The sequence below is a fragment of the Moschus berezovskii genome, chromosome 10, assembly GCF_049115385.1.
Source record: "Moschus berezovskii isolate FMDL1 chromosome 10, NW_MosBer_1.0, whole genome shotgun sequence".
NCBI lineage: Eukaryota > Metazoa > Chordata > Mammalia > Artiodactyla > Moschidae > Moschus > Moschus berezovskii.
In genome coordinates this window covers 16,782,849-16,795,861 of record NC_142469.1, presented here as the reverse complement: position 1 = coordinate 16,795,861, position 13,013 = coordinate 16,782,849, and the positions used below count along the sequence as shown (strand labels likewise).

The following is a 13,013-nucleotide window of genomic DNA, read 5'->3' as shown; positions in this document are numbered from 1 at the left end:
GAACCATTTCTTGGCTGCCTCTGACACCACTAGAGGCTTCCTTCCGAAAGCCAGTCCCCAAACGCACAGCTTCACGTCTCTTTAGTCACCCCTCCTGCCCCACTTCCTGACCCCTGGGCCACAGGGGACTCTGACCCCAGACCCAGAGTCCACCCTCCTCCTCAGGCATGAGACCGGCCTCTACAGAGTGAGGCGGGAATGGACAGTGTTCCTCCCAAGCCAGGCTAGTCCCCTCCGTGCCTCTCAGTGATGTGTGTGGAGAAAGTGCTTGCGGCTGTCTGGCTCCCAGCCTGGGGAAAGCCAACACCCAGACTACAGCCAGGCAGAGGAAAGGGAGACTAGAGAGAGCCCAGAGAAGGGGGCCAGGGCGCCCATCCTGGCTGGGGGCTGCTCTTTTCCCATGGTGTCGATTACACATTTCATTACCAGTTAGGGTAACGGAACCTGCTTCTCTTCCTGAGAGCTCAGCTGGTCACCTGCAAAGAGGGAGCTGCTGTTGCTAAGTCGCTTCAGTCGTGTCCGACTCTGTGTGACCCCATAGATGGCAGCCCACCAGGCTCCCCCGTCCCTGGGATTCTCCAGGTAAGAACACTGGAGTGGGTTGCCATTTCCTTCTCCAATGCATGAAAGGAAAAGTGAAAGGGAAGTCGCTCAGTCGTGTCTGACTCTGTGGGACCCCATGGACTGCAGCCTACCAGGCTCCTCCATCCATGGGATTTTCCAGGTGAGAGTACTGGAGTGGGTTGCCATTGCAATGAGGGAGACCTGGGTTCAAATCCTGGGTCAGGAAGATCCCCTGGAGAAAGGAAAGGCTACCCACTCCAATATTCTTGGGATTCCCTGTGGCTCAGCTGGTAAAGAATCCGCCTGCACTGCGGGAGACCTGGATTTGATCCCTGGGTTGGGAAAATCCCCTGGAGAAGGGAATGACTACCCATTCCAGTATTCTGGCCTGGAGAGCTCCATGGACTGTATAGTCTGTGGGGTCGCAAAGAGTCGGACACGACTGAGAGACTTTTACTTTCACTCTTGTGCCACGCAGTCAAACGCACCCTGACAGGTACCCTGGCTTGGGGGCCAGAGAAAGGCAGTGGAGGAGAAGCAAAGAGAGGAGAGCTTGCAGCAGGGCCTAGAACAAAAGAATGGGCCTCGCGGACCCCACGACTGAAAAGCGTTTCCTATCTTTTCCTCCACTCGGGGGACCTCCACATGTCTCCTGCACAGCGCTGCCAGTCTTTCTCACAAACATCCGGCGAGGACGCGTCTCCCAGAGCGGCCAGCACCACCCTGAGGATCACCCACAAGAACTAATACTTTCCCTTGAGCAGAGACAAGGTCACACACATTGAGACACATTGGTTACACGTGTGGCATGGAAGCAGGTTGTTTTATGCTCCACAGGGTGGCTCCAACTGCAGCTCCTCCTTATCTCGCTCCAGACTGCCCTGTTCTTTGAGGCACCTCTGAAAGGTGTTCCCAGCATAGCGGGGTCTGTCACCAAAGCCTCTTTGATAGCAAACTAGTTGCCAGAAACCTGGACTTGGCACTTCCTAACTTCATTCTTTGGGTTCAGGCTGCCTGGTGCTCCGTGGACCTGCTTCTACCATGTTTCATATGCTCATCACCTGTGTGGACCGCGATCTGTCTCCTGACACCACCTCTTGTATCTGGAAACAGACCTCAGATGGCCTCGTGATTGTCCTCCCGCCTGAGACACAGGCCAGATGGCTGTGGCCCTCAGCCCCTTCCAGAAGCCTGATCTGATACAGAGACAGTTCGTTTTTCCCAATTTGCCACATCTTCTACTCTCTGAATACAATGCAGTTCAGAGGGCAGTTCAGGCTGGGAGAAGGGTGGGTGGGCCGGTGGCAAAGCTGAATGGTTTCTAAGGGAGGGGATCTGGCCAAGTGAAGATGGGAAGAGCAACAGTGGGGAGAAGGGGAAATGAAAGATGCTTTAAGCGAAACTGATATGACATCTGGGGTCCAGATGCAAATGGGTCCCACAGGAGGCTGGGAAGGAAGTCAGAGGGTCTGGAGGTGCCCCAGGCTCCCCGTTCATAGCTGTTAGGTCTGGGCAGGTCTTAGGTCCCTCATTCACAAGACAGGGATCACAACATGCCTCCCTCAAAGAATAAAATGAAATCATAAAAGCCAGGCATTTAGAACAGTGCCAGTCAATAAATGTCACTTTCATCATTATTCTCATACATTGAGATACAATATCATTTCTAACCCACCTAATGTTTTTATTGTATTTTTAAAATGAAAATTGTACATATTTAAAAAGTACACCATGATGATTTGATATGCATAAACATATAGTTAAAGGAAGTTGTAGTATAAATTATGCAGTGGAGTATTCAGTTCAGTTCAGTTCAATTGCTCAGTTGTGTCGGACTCTTTGCGACCCCATGAATCACAGCACGTCAGACCTATTACTCACCCTTAAAAAAGAAAGACGTCCTGCCATTTGCAACAACATGGATGGACCTGGAGGACATTATGCCACTGAGATAACCCAGACACAGAAAAAAAAAACAAAAACATGCAGCTCACACTCATTATATATGGAATCTCAGAAAGTCATATCCAACCTAAATTTTGAGATTATGTGAAGAAGCTTAAATATTATTGGCTGGCTAATGGAATACTTCTATTTCTTATTATTATTCATCAGGGCTTCCCTCATAGCTCAGTTGGTAAAGAACCTGCCTTCAATGCAGGAGACTTGGGTTCAATTCCTGCATCAGGAAGATCCCCTGGAGAAGGAAATGGCAACCCACTCCAGTATTCTTGCCTGGAGAATCCCTCATATCTTATTGGTCAAAATAAATTTGCTATGGCAACACTGCCCTAGTCCCTTATAGTTTTTCTTCCTTTTGCTCCCTCTAAATGTCCGGTGCCAACATTTGCCTGGTACTGTCCACTTTTCAGGTACACATGGCTGTGGAATTTAAAACTTCCCTTTTAAACTGCAACATGCAAATTTAATCAGAATTATAGCAAATAAAAACAACACAGAATATTTAATAACCTTTTGTAAGAGTCATTAAATTACAAAAGTAATGCCATCTGTAGTAAATAGGTACCCAATGCACAACAGGTATATCCGCTCTCTGAGCATACAGTGCAGTGAGGCACATGTGTGCTCAGTCGCATCTGACTCTTTGCAACCCCACGGACTATAGCCCGCCAGGCTCCTCTGTCCATGGGATTCTCCAGGCAAGAATAGTGGAGCAGTTTACCATTTCCTTCTCCAAGGGATCTTCCCGATGTAGGGATTGAACCCATGTTTCTTGAGTCTCCTGGATTGCAGGTGGCGGATTCTTTACCACTGCAACATCTGGAAAGTCCTCTGTAGTAAAGGATATCAGATTTGGCAGAAATTATTAAAATTTACATGGCTTCCATGGTAGCTCAGCTTGTAAAGAATCTGCCTGCAATGCAGGAGACCCTGGTTCGATTCCTGGGTCAGGAAGATTCCTTGGAGACAGGATCGGCTACCCACTCCAGTATTCTTGGGCTTCCCTGGTGGCTCAGGTGGTAAAGAATACACCTGCAACGCGGGAGACCTGGGTTTGACCGCTGGGTTTGGAAGGTCCCCTGGAGAAGGGAATGGCTACCCACTCCAGTATTCTGACCTGGAGAATTCCATGGACAGAGAGCCCTGTGGGATACTGTCCATGGGGTCACGAAGAGATGGATACGACTGAGAGGCTTTCACTTTTTCAATTTCACTTTCATTACGATTTACAGATTAACCTTAAATTTATTTTTTTATGTTATCTTTCAGTTACAGGCCCATTATTTTTCAAATGTAACTTATTTAATAACTTCAAGGCCAGTGTAAGTTTTTATTTTTCTTAATGCTATTCATCTACTTTCCCTGAGCTGTTAGTGGGCACTGAAATGCCTAATGTATATAAAGGAAAAAAAGAAGCAGAATAAAAGAGCCCCAGAAGTGAATGAGCAAAGAGATCTGAAATAATCAGGAGCTAGATGCAGTATTATATATTATTTTCTATGATAAGTGGATTTTAGAAATACTTAAAACCTGGACTGGCACCATAAATAAAAATGTAAAAATTGAAGTCTACATTTATTTGATAGCTACTTCAGTTTTTTTTTTTTTTTTCTATAAAGAAAATTTCTCTGTTCCCAAGGTTGAGGTGAGTCAGAGGTCATGGTTCTGGGCTACTGGGTACAGTAAGGACTTGGGGGGGTCACAGTCTCTTGTGGGTAGGTGGCCAGCAAAGCTACTTCAATACGACAGCAGTTGGCCTCTGGTTACTTGGGGAATTCACGACCAATTCAGCCAGGCATCAACCAGGGAAAAGCAGTTTCTTTCCACCAAACAGAAACGCATTTATACAAAATGATGCAGAAAGTGGATGGTGGGAGATCTTTCCAATTTGTGATCTGGAGACAGAAGGACTTCTGTTTCTGTCTGACCTCTGAGGCATTTTTGCAGTAACTTGAAATAGTGTGATGGACAGAGCTGACTCTAGGAATCTTTGAAAAATGCTTTCCCTCTGGCCAAACATGCAAGGAGAATTCATTTTCCATCTGGATTCTATGACTTTTATATTTAGATATGTTCAACCAACTGTAAGGAGTTCACAGCATGGAGGCATGTGCTTTCTGAAGACATGGAGGAAGGGTGTGGACTACCTGGGGCATTAGATGTGTTTCCACCATGTAGGAACCTCGGGCGGGAGCTGCCCACTTCTCCTTTTGCCTTCGATCCTTCCCAGCATCAGAATCTTTTCCTGTGAGTTGACTCTTTGTATCAGGTGGCCAAAGTAATAGAGTTGCAGCTTCAGCATCAGTCCTTCCAATGAATATTCAGTGTTGATTTCCTTTAGGACTGATTGATTTGATCTCCTTGCAGTCCAAGGGACTCTCAAGAGTCCTCTCTAGCACCACAGTTCAAAAGCATCAATTCTTGGGCACTCAGCCTTCTTTATGGCCCAACTTTCCCATCCACACATGACTACTGGAAAAACCATAGCTTTGACTAGACAGACCTTTGTCGGCAAAGTAATGTCTTTGCTTTTTAATATGCTGTCTAGATTTCTTATAGTTTTCCTTCCAAGGAGCAAGTATCTTTTAATTTCTTGGCTAAAGTCACCATCTGCAGTGATTTTGGAACCCAGGAAAATACAGTCTGTCACTGCTTCCACTTTTCACCTTCTATTTGCTATGAAGTGATGGGACTGGATGCCATGATCTTAGCTTTTTGCATGTTGAGTTAAGCCAGCTTTTTCACAGCTTTCACTCTTATCATAAGGCTCTTTAGTTCCTCTTCACTTTCTGCCAGAAGGGTGGTGTCATCTGTATATATGAGGTTATTGATATTTCTCCCAGCACTCTTGATTCCAGGGTATGATTCATCCAGTCCAGCATTTTGCATGATGTGCTCTGCATAGAAGTTAAATAAGTAGGGTGACAATATACAGCGTTGTCATACTCCTTTCTCAATTTTGAACAGTCAGTTTTTCCATGTCTAGTTCTAACTGTTGCTTCTGGACCCATATACATGCTTCTCAGCAGACAGGTAAAGTGGCCTGGTATTCCCATCTCTTGAAGAATTTTCCACAATTTGTTGTGATCCACACAGTCAAAGGCTTTAGCATAGTCAATGAAGAAGTAGATGTTTTTCTGAAATTCCCTTGCTTTCTCTATGACCAATGAATGTTGGCAATTTGATCTCTGATTTCTCTGTCTTTTCTAAATCCAGCTTATACATTTGGAAGTTTTTGGTTCATGTACTATTGAAACCTAGCTTGAGGGATTTTTGAGCACAATCTCACTAGCATTCAAAATGAGTGAAATTGTATGGTAGTGTGAACATACTTTGGCACTGCCCTTCTTTGGGACTGGAATGAAAATTCCTTTTCCAGTCCTATGGTCACTGCTGAGTTTTCCAAATTTGCTGACATATTGAGTGCAGCACTTTAACAGCATTAACTTCTAGGATTTTAAACAGCTCAGCTGAAATTCCATCAGCTCCAGTAACGTTGCTCATAGTAATGCTTCCTAAGGCCCACTTAACTTCACTGTCCAGGATGTCTGGCTCTAGGTGAGAGACCACACTATCATGGTTATCTGGGTCATTAAAACCCTTTGTGTTTTATTCTTCTGTGTATTGTTGCCACCTCTTCTTTATCTCTTCTGCTTCTGTACTTACTGTTTCAGTCCTTATCATGCTCAGCCTTACATGAAATGTTCCTTTGATCTCTCCAGTTTTCTTGAAGAGATCTCTGGTCTTTCCCAGTCTATTGTTTTCCTCTACTTCTTTGCATTGTTCATTTAAGGAGGCCTTCTTATCTCCCCTTGAATATTCTCTGGAATTCTGCATTCAGTTGGGTATATCTTTCCCTTTCTCCCTTGCTTTACACTTCTCTTCTCAGATATTTGTAAAGCCTCCTCAGACAGCCATTTTGCCTTCTTGCATTTTCTTTTTCTTTGAGATGGTTTTGGTCATTGCCTCCTATACAATTTTAGGAACCTCTGTCCATAGTTCTTCAGATACTCTGTCTACTGGATCTAATCTCTTGAATTTATTCATCACCTTCACTGTATAATCATAAGTGATTAGACTGAGGTTATATCTGAATAGAATAATGGTTTTCTTTCTTTTAATTCTGAATTTTGCAATAAGGAGCTCTAAGTCACAGTCAGCTCCAGGAGTTGTTTTGCTGACTATATAGAGTTTCTCCATCTTTTGCTACAAAGAATATAATCAGTCTCATTTCTGTATTGACCATTTGGTGATATCCATGTGTGACATCATGCAAAATGCTGGTCTGGATGAAGCACAAGCTGGGATCAAGATTGCTGGGAGAAATACCAATTACCTCAGAGATGCAGATGACATCACCATTATGGCAGAAAGTGAAGAAGAACAAAAGAGCCTCTTAATGAAAGTGAAAGAGGAGAGTGAAAAAGTTGGCTTAAAACTCAGCATTCAAAGAACTAAGATCATAGCATCTGGTCCCATCACTTCATGGCAAATAGATGGGGAAACAATGAAGGACTTCATTTTTTTGGGCTCCAAAATCACTGCAGATGGTGATTGCAGCCGTTAAATTAAAAGATGCTTGCTCCTTGGAAGGAAAGCTATGACCAACCTAGACAGCATATTAAAAAGCAGAGACATTACTTTGCCAACAAAGGTCCATCTAGTCAAAGCTATGGTTTTTCCAGTGGTCATGTATGGATGTAAGAGTTGGACTATAAAGAAAGCTGAGCACTGAAGAATTGATGCTTATGAACTGTGGTGTTGGAGAAGACTCTTGAGAGTCCCTAGGACTGCAAGGAGATCAAACCAGTCCATCCTAAAGGAAATCAACCCTGAATATTCATTGGAAGGACTGATGTTGAAGCTGAAACTCCAATACTTTGGCCACCTGATGTGAAGAACTGACCTATTGGAAAAGACCCTGATGCTGGGAAAGCCCTGAAGGCAGGAGGAGAAGGGGACAACAGAGGATGAGATGGTTGGATGACTTCACCAACTCGATGGACATGAGTCTGAGCAAGCTCTGGGAGTTGGTGATGGACAGGTGTGTTACAGACCATGGGGTCGAAAGAGTCGGACATAACTGAGTGACTGAACTGGACTGATGTGTAAAAATGTCTCCTGTGCTGTTGGAAAAAGGCGTTTGTTATGAACAGTGTGTTCTCTTGACAAAACTCTGTTAGCCTTTGCCCTGCTTCATTTTGTACTCCAAGGACAAACTTGCCTGTTTCTCCAGGTATCTCTTGGCTTCCTACTTTTGAATTCCAGTCCCCTGTGATGAAAAGGAGATCTTTTTCTGGTGTTAGTTCTAGAAGGTCTTGTAGGTCTTCATAGACTGGTCACTCAACTTCTTCAGCACTACTGGTCAGGGCACAGACTTGGATTACTGTGATGTTGAGTGGTTTCCCTTGGAAATGACCCGAGACATTTCTGCCACTTTTGAGATTGAACCCAAGTACTGCATTTCAGAATCTTTTGTTGACTACAATGGCTACTCTATATCTTTCAAAGGGTTCTTGCCCACAGTAGCGGATACAATGATCATCTGAATTAAATTCACCCACTCTTGTCCATTTTAGTTCACTGCTTCCTAAGATGTCGATGTTCACTCTTGACATCTATTTGACCACTTCCAATTTACCTTGATTCAGGGACCTAACATTCCAGGTTTCTATACAATACTGTTCTTTACAGCATCAGACTTTACTTTCAGCACCAGACACATCCATACCTGAGTGTCGTTTCTGCTTTGGCTCAGCCTGTGTTCTCTCTGGAGCTACTGGTGACTGCCCTCTGTTCTTCTCGAGTAGCATATTGGATGCCTTCTGACTTGGGGCCCTCCTCTTCAGGTGTCATATCTCTTTTGCCCTTTCATACCGTTTAGGTGTTCTCTCAGTAACTGGAGTGGTTTTCCATTCCCTCCTTCACTGGACCATATTCTGTCAGAACTCTTCACTATGACCCATCTGTCTTGAGTGGCCCTGCATGGCAAGACTCATACCTCAACTTATGGAAGCCCTTTGCCGTGACCAGGCTGTGATTCATGAAGGGGTCTGTTTGTAGTAGGAGCTGTCAAACGTCATTAGACAATTCACGTCCACACACAGCATAGGGTCGTGTCAGCACCAAGATAAGGGGGAATTTGGGCTAAGGAGAAGGGTTTGGTGCCACCAGCTGGACCAACATGGGGACAGGACCAACGGGAGTACCACCAACATTCCACCATGGGGAAGGAAAGAGGCCGCGTCTGAAAGGAGGACTCGATTTTTTAATAGAAAATCCTCTTCTGTTTTCTTATCACAAAAGCTATACATGCTCATTGTAGAAATAATAGATAATACATATGAACAAAATAATACATATGAACAAACATAATACAACTATGATGTCGCCATTTGGAGGTAACTGTTCATTCACTGTTATAAATCTCTCCAGAACTTTTACTATAAACACATGAATTCACACACACACACACAGCCAAAATGGAATAATTTATTTTTTTGTGATCCTTTTTCTATTTCAATAATTTTAGACTTATAGCATCTTTTCTAATGTCTGTTACTTCATTATATTGTATGCATGCTACTTCACTTCTAGGATATGGAATTGCTAGAAATGGAATTAGAAATGGATTTGCAGGGTGGGAGGCATCCGAGTCAGGCAGATGTAAAGGCTTTGGTATCTTTTGCCAACTTGCCTTCCAGAAATGTGTGTCCATTTATATTCAGCAAGTCTATTTTGAGTGCTCCATAAGCCTTGTTACTGGTAACTCTCGACTCAGCTGTTCATGGGCTTTCAGCCAAATTCCTAGGGAGGAGAGTGAGGAAACCAGAGGATGCTGAAAGCTGTGCCGCCAGTGACTCTGGGTACTTGGGGACTTGGTGTGGGGTGTACAGTCAGAAAGATCCCCTGGAGGAGGCATGGCAACCTCCGCCAGCATTCTTGCCTGGAGAATCCCATGGACAGAGGAGCCTGGTGGGGGTCACAAAATGTTGCACGTGACTGAAGCGACTTAGCATGCAGGTACAGTGCTGGGCAGAGAGCCCTTCCCATCTCAGCACAGTGGCAGTGGAGGGGAGCCTGGGCAGGTGGGAGAGGGGTCAAGTGTGCAGTGCAGAAGGGAGCTGCAAGCTCCATCAGGAGTGGCCACATCGGGTTAACCTCTGGCACTGCTTGGAGGGTGTCCAAAGGTGTGCAGAGTGGGAGGTGTGTGGAGGGGACTCTGGGGGATCCCCTGAGAGTGGAGGGAGGGCAGCCCGAGGAACTCTGAATGGGCTGGGAGGGACCTGGGACCGAGGGAACCTGAGGTCACTGTGATCAAGACCTGGGTTGTTAATTTTATCCCGCGGGCTCTCAGGGCCTGGGAAAATTCAGGTTCTGCCTGGGGGGTGAGCACAGGGGGCTGATGGCCTTTGCAAGCTTTTATGCATTAATGGAAGATGCGATTTGATTTTGGTCCTTTGCCCAGGATAAGAGATCCCAGGGGGCATTCTTAAAAGGAAAGCCAAAATGAAAAAGAAGGTTTTATTTCATAAACATGGAAATTGTATGGCACTCAGTAAAATGTGTTGGCAAAGGAAGCTTCTGCCCCTTAATATAGTTAATAAAATAGGTTAATTTATTTTGGGAGAAGAACTCAAATTCCAGTTATCATTAGATAAGAACTTTCAACAAGACTCTCTCTAAGGAAGAAGAGCAGTTGGCCCCTGATGGAGGGAAAAACAGTGCTCAGTAGAAAAGGACCAGCACCTCCTTTTCTACTGGCCCTTCCTCCTGCGTCTCGGGGGTCCTGAGACCCTGGCCATCTTGGTGAGTTTGCAGGTTGGATACAATCTGCATCAGTAGCACTGTCCTGTTGACCTGACCCCGACCTACCTGAGAAGTAACGCTATGCTGTAGGTACCAGAGAAGAATGAACACCACTGTCTCTGACTTCCTTGCAATGTAGACCCAGCTGCCAAACGTGCCTGCAAAAGTCAACTTCTGTACACTTGCCCAAGGCAGACAAACTTCCAAGAAAACAAGCAACAAACGCACAGTTCTTTCCTTGGGGTTGCTTCCTGCCCTCTCTCCAAGTGGTACCAGGCAGAATTTGCCACTTGGTCCTTGCGTTAGTGTAACAGTAGGTGGTTATGGAGAGACAGGGGTAACTCACCGTCCACCACCGGCTTGGGCTGCGAGCTCTTCAGGCGCAGGGAGGGCCGGAAGCGCGTGCGGTCGTTGAAGCTCCAGCTCTTCTGCACTTTGGTGGGGCTGCCCTCAGCTGTGATGTCCGTGCTGGGGGAGCGCCTGTCGCCCAGCGACGCCTGTCTGCTCTTGACGCTCTGGCCACGAGGGCTGGCCATGCGCACGCGCTCCTTGAAGCTGAGCTTCTGGCTGCGGGCGACAGGGGCGGCGTTAGTGCATTTCAGGCAGCGCCGCCCACCCACCTGCGTCAATGCGCTGATGCAACTGTGCACACGATCGACAGATAGATCACATACTGCATGAAACGAAATGTTTCTAGCAAGTAGGGGCACAGTGATACATTTCCCCTTATTGAAAATTTGAGCTGTCTTTAATCTCTCTGCATTCATCTCTAGTCCAGCTCATCCCACGGTTTTGCGTACCCTTCCTGGATTCAACAAAGGCCTGAGATCTAGCACTGCGGTTTGTGCACCATGACGCTGGAAAGACCCCAGAACTGGTTTGGTGTTCGCCTTAGAGACAGATTTTAGCTTTAACCTCAACTTTTGAAACTTAAAAAAAAAAAAGTTTATTTTTTTAAATTTGGGAGCATATCTCTGAAAAGTCTAAAATATTTCTACAGGAAAACAGAGATGACAGTTACACATGCACACGTAGTTTGCATGCATTTTATATTCCAGGCGAGATTATGACTTCCAGATCCATGCAGTCCCAGAGCAGCTGGCAGTACTGCAGACAGTATTAGACACGTAGCACTTAACACCACATTTATTCTTGCCAGACAAAATCCACCCAAGGTAGCACAGCTTCAGCTTATAAGGAACCAGAGGATGGATTAGCAGAATGAGGTGTCGTGTTCACCAGCAGACTCCTGCTATTAGACACGCTATGATTTGCTGTGGCAGCTCCTGGTGAATTGCATTTGTTCACATGCAGTTCTCAGATGCCAGCTTGGCCTGAACTGTGGTTGGTTGATAAAGGAAGTGCTAACAAGGCAGCCTCCAGGCCTTCCTGAGTGTGAGTGGGGTATGAGGTGCCGGGACGGCAGGCTGGAATCAGAGACCTGGGTTTGGAGGCCTGTCTTATAACTCAAAGATAAAAATAGCAACGTGGCTGAGGGACTCTTATGGGGATCAGGTGAACTGTACAAAGTTTTGTGTTCCTGTTCATTTATAAAGGACTGTGTTATTCATTACAAAGTGAGGCTGTGGGGAGAAGAATAGGTGGGTTATTGGGACTAACATATACACATTACTATATGTAAAACAGATAACTAATAAGGACCTGCTATATAGCACAGGGAACTCTACCCAATACTCTGTAATGGTCTATATGGGAAAAGAATCTAAAAAAGAGGGGATGCATATATAACTGATCATCTTTCCTGTGCAGCAGAAACTAACAAATGTTTTAAATCAACCCTATTCCAAAAATAAATACAAAAAAGAGTGCATTTATATTTTTATGGGAAAAAATAAAAGTGATTTCCTTATGGATCGAGAGGCCCAGGGCTCTCAGGCCTGAAGCAGTGGACTGGATGAATCTGAGGCCCACTGTCCAGATGCAGCCTTTGTGGGACATGGAGACAGAGTTCTTATGGACAGGGATTCTCTGAGAGCACACGGAGCACTCTCTTTTGTGCTTTCTGCCAGTGACAGCTTGCCAACAGCAAATGTGTTTAGCTGGTCTGTGTCTTGTAGCTAACAAGCACAGTAACATTGATTTTTCCACGCCTAGCTGCTTAACAAATGATGTGCCAGGAGGACACCGTGTTTTCTGTGTGTTTATCTGAAAACACATCAAGCAATGAGTACAGCGGTCAGCCCGTCCGGGTCGTGACACATGTGCTGGCATGTAGCTGACAGCTCTGTGCGGAAGGGCAGACACAGGCAGGACTGCTGGGGCGCATGCAGAGGGCAGGCAGGGCAGACGGTCAGGGCTCATTAACACAGTCCTATCAGGCAGGGCCTTCTCTGCAGTTGACAAACATGTGATTAAATGATGGATTCATTCAACGACAATAACGTATAAAACTGCATCTTCTTATGCCCAGGCTGCATTCTCCATGTCATCCAAAGCTCACAATATTTAAACAAACCCTCAAAGGTATGGTGCTCAAAGTGCCCACTCTTTTCAAGCTTTTTTGTTTTTTTCCCTTAATAGTAGAAACTACAAACCTCTTTTCAGTTTTGGCCATCTGTTCCATTATTTAAATGTATAATGATCTGGTTCAGGAACGCACCTATGCACCTCTATTTAGATTAATGAATGGCCTGTCGGCAGAGCTGCCGTTATAAGTG

General features: G+C 45.3%; 1 protein-coding gene across 3 annotated transcripts in view; it reads right to left on the bottom strand.

Annotated features, from left to right (window-relative positions):
• Nucleotides 1–13,013, bottom strand: part of KCNQ5 (potassium voltage-gated channel subfamily Q member 5) — a 612,868-nt gene that overhangs the window by 63,069 nt on the left and 536,786 nt on the right. For all 3 annotated transcript variants that reach the window (XM_055433895.2, XM_055433894.2, XM_055433896.2), the window contains one exon: nt 10,682–10,902. In XM_055433895.2, coding sequence (XP_055289870.1) covers nt 10,682–10,902 — 221 coding nt within the window. The remainder of the gene's footprint in view (nt 1–10,681; nt 10,903–13,013) is intronic.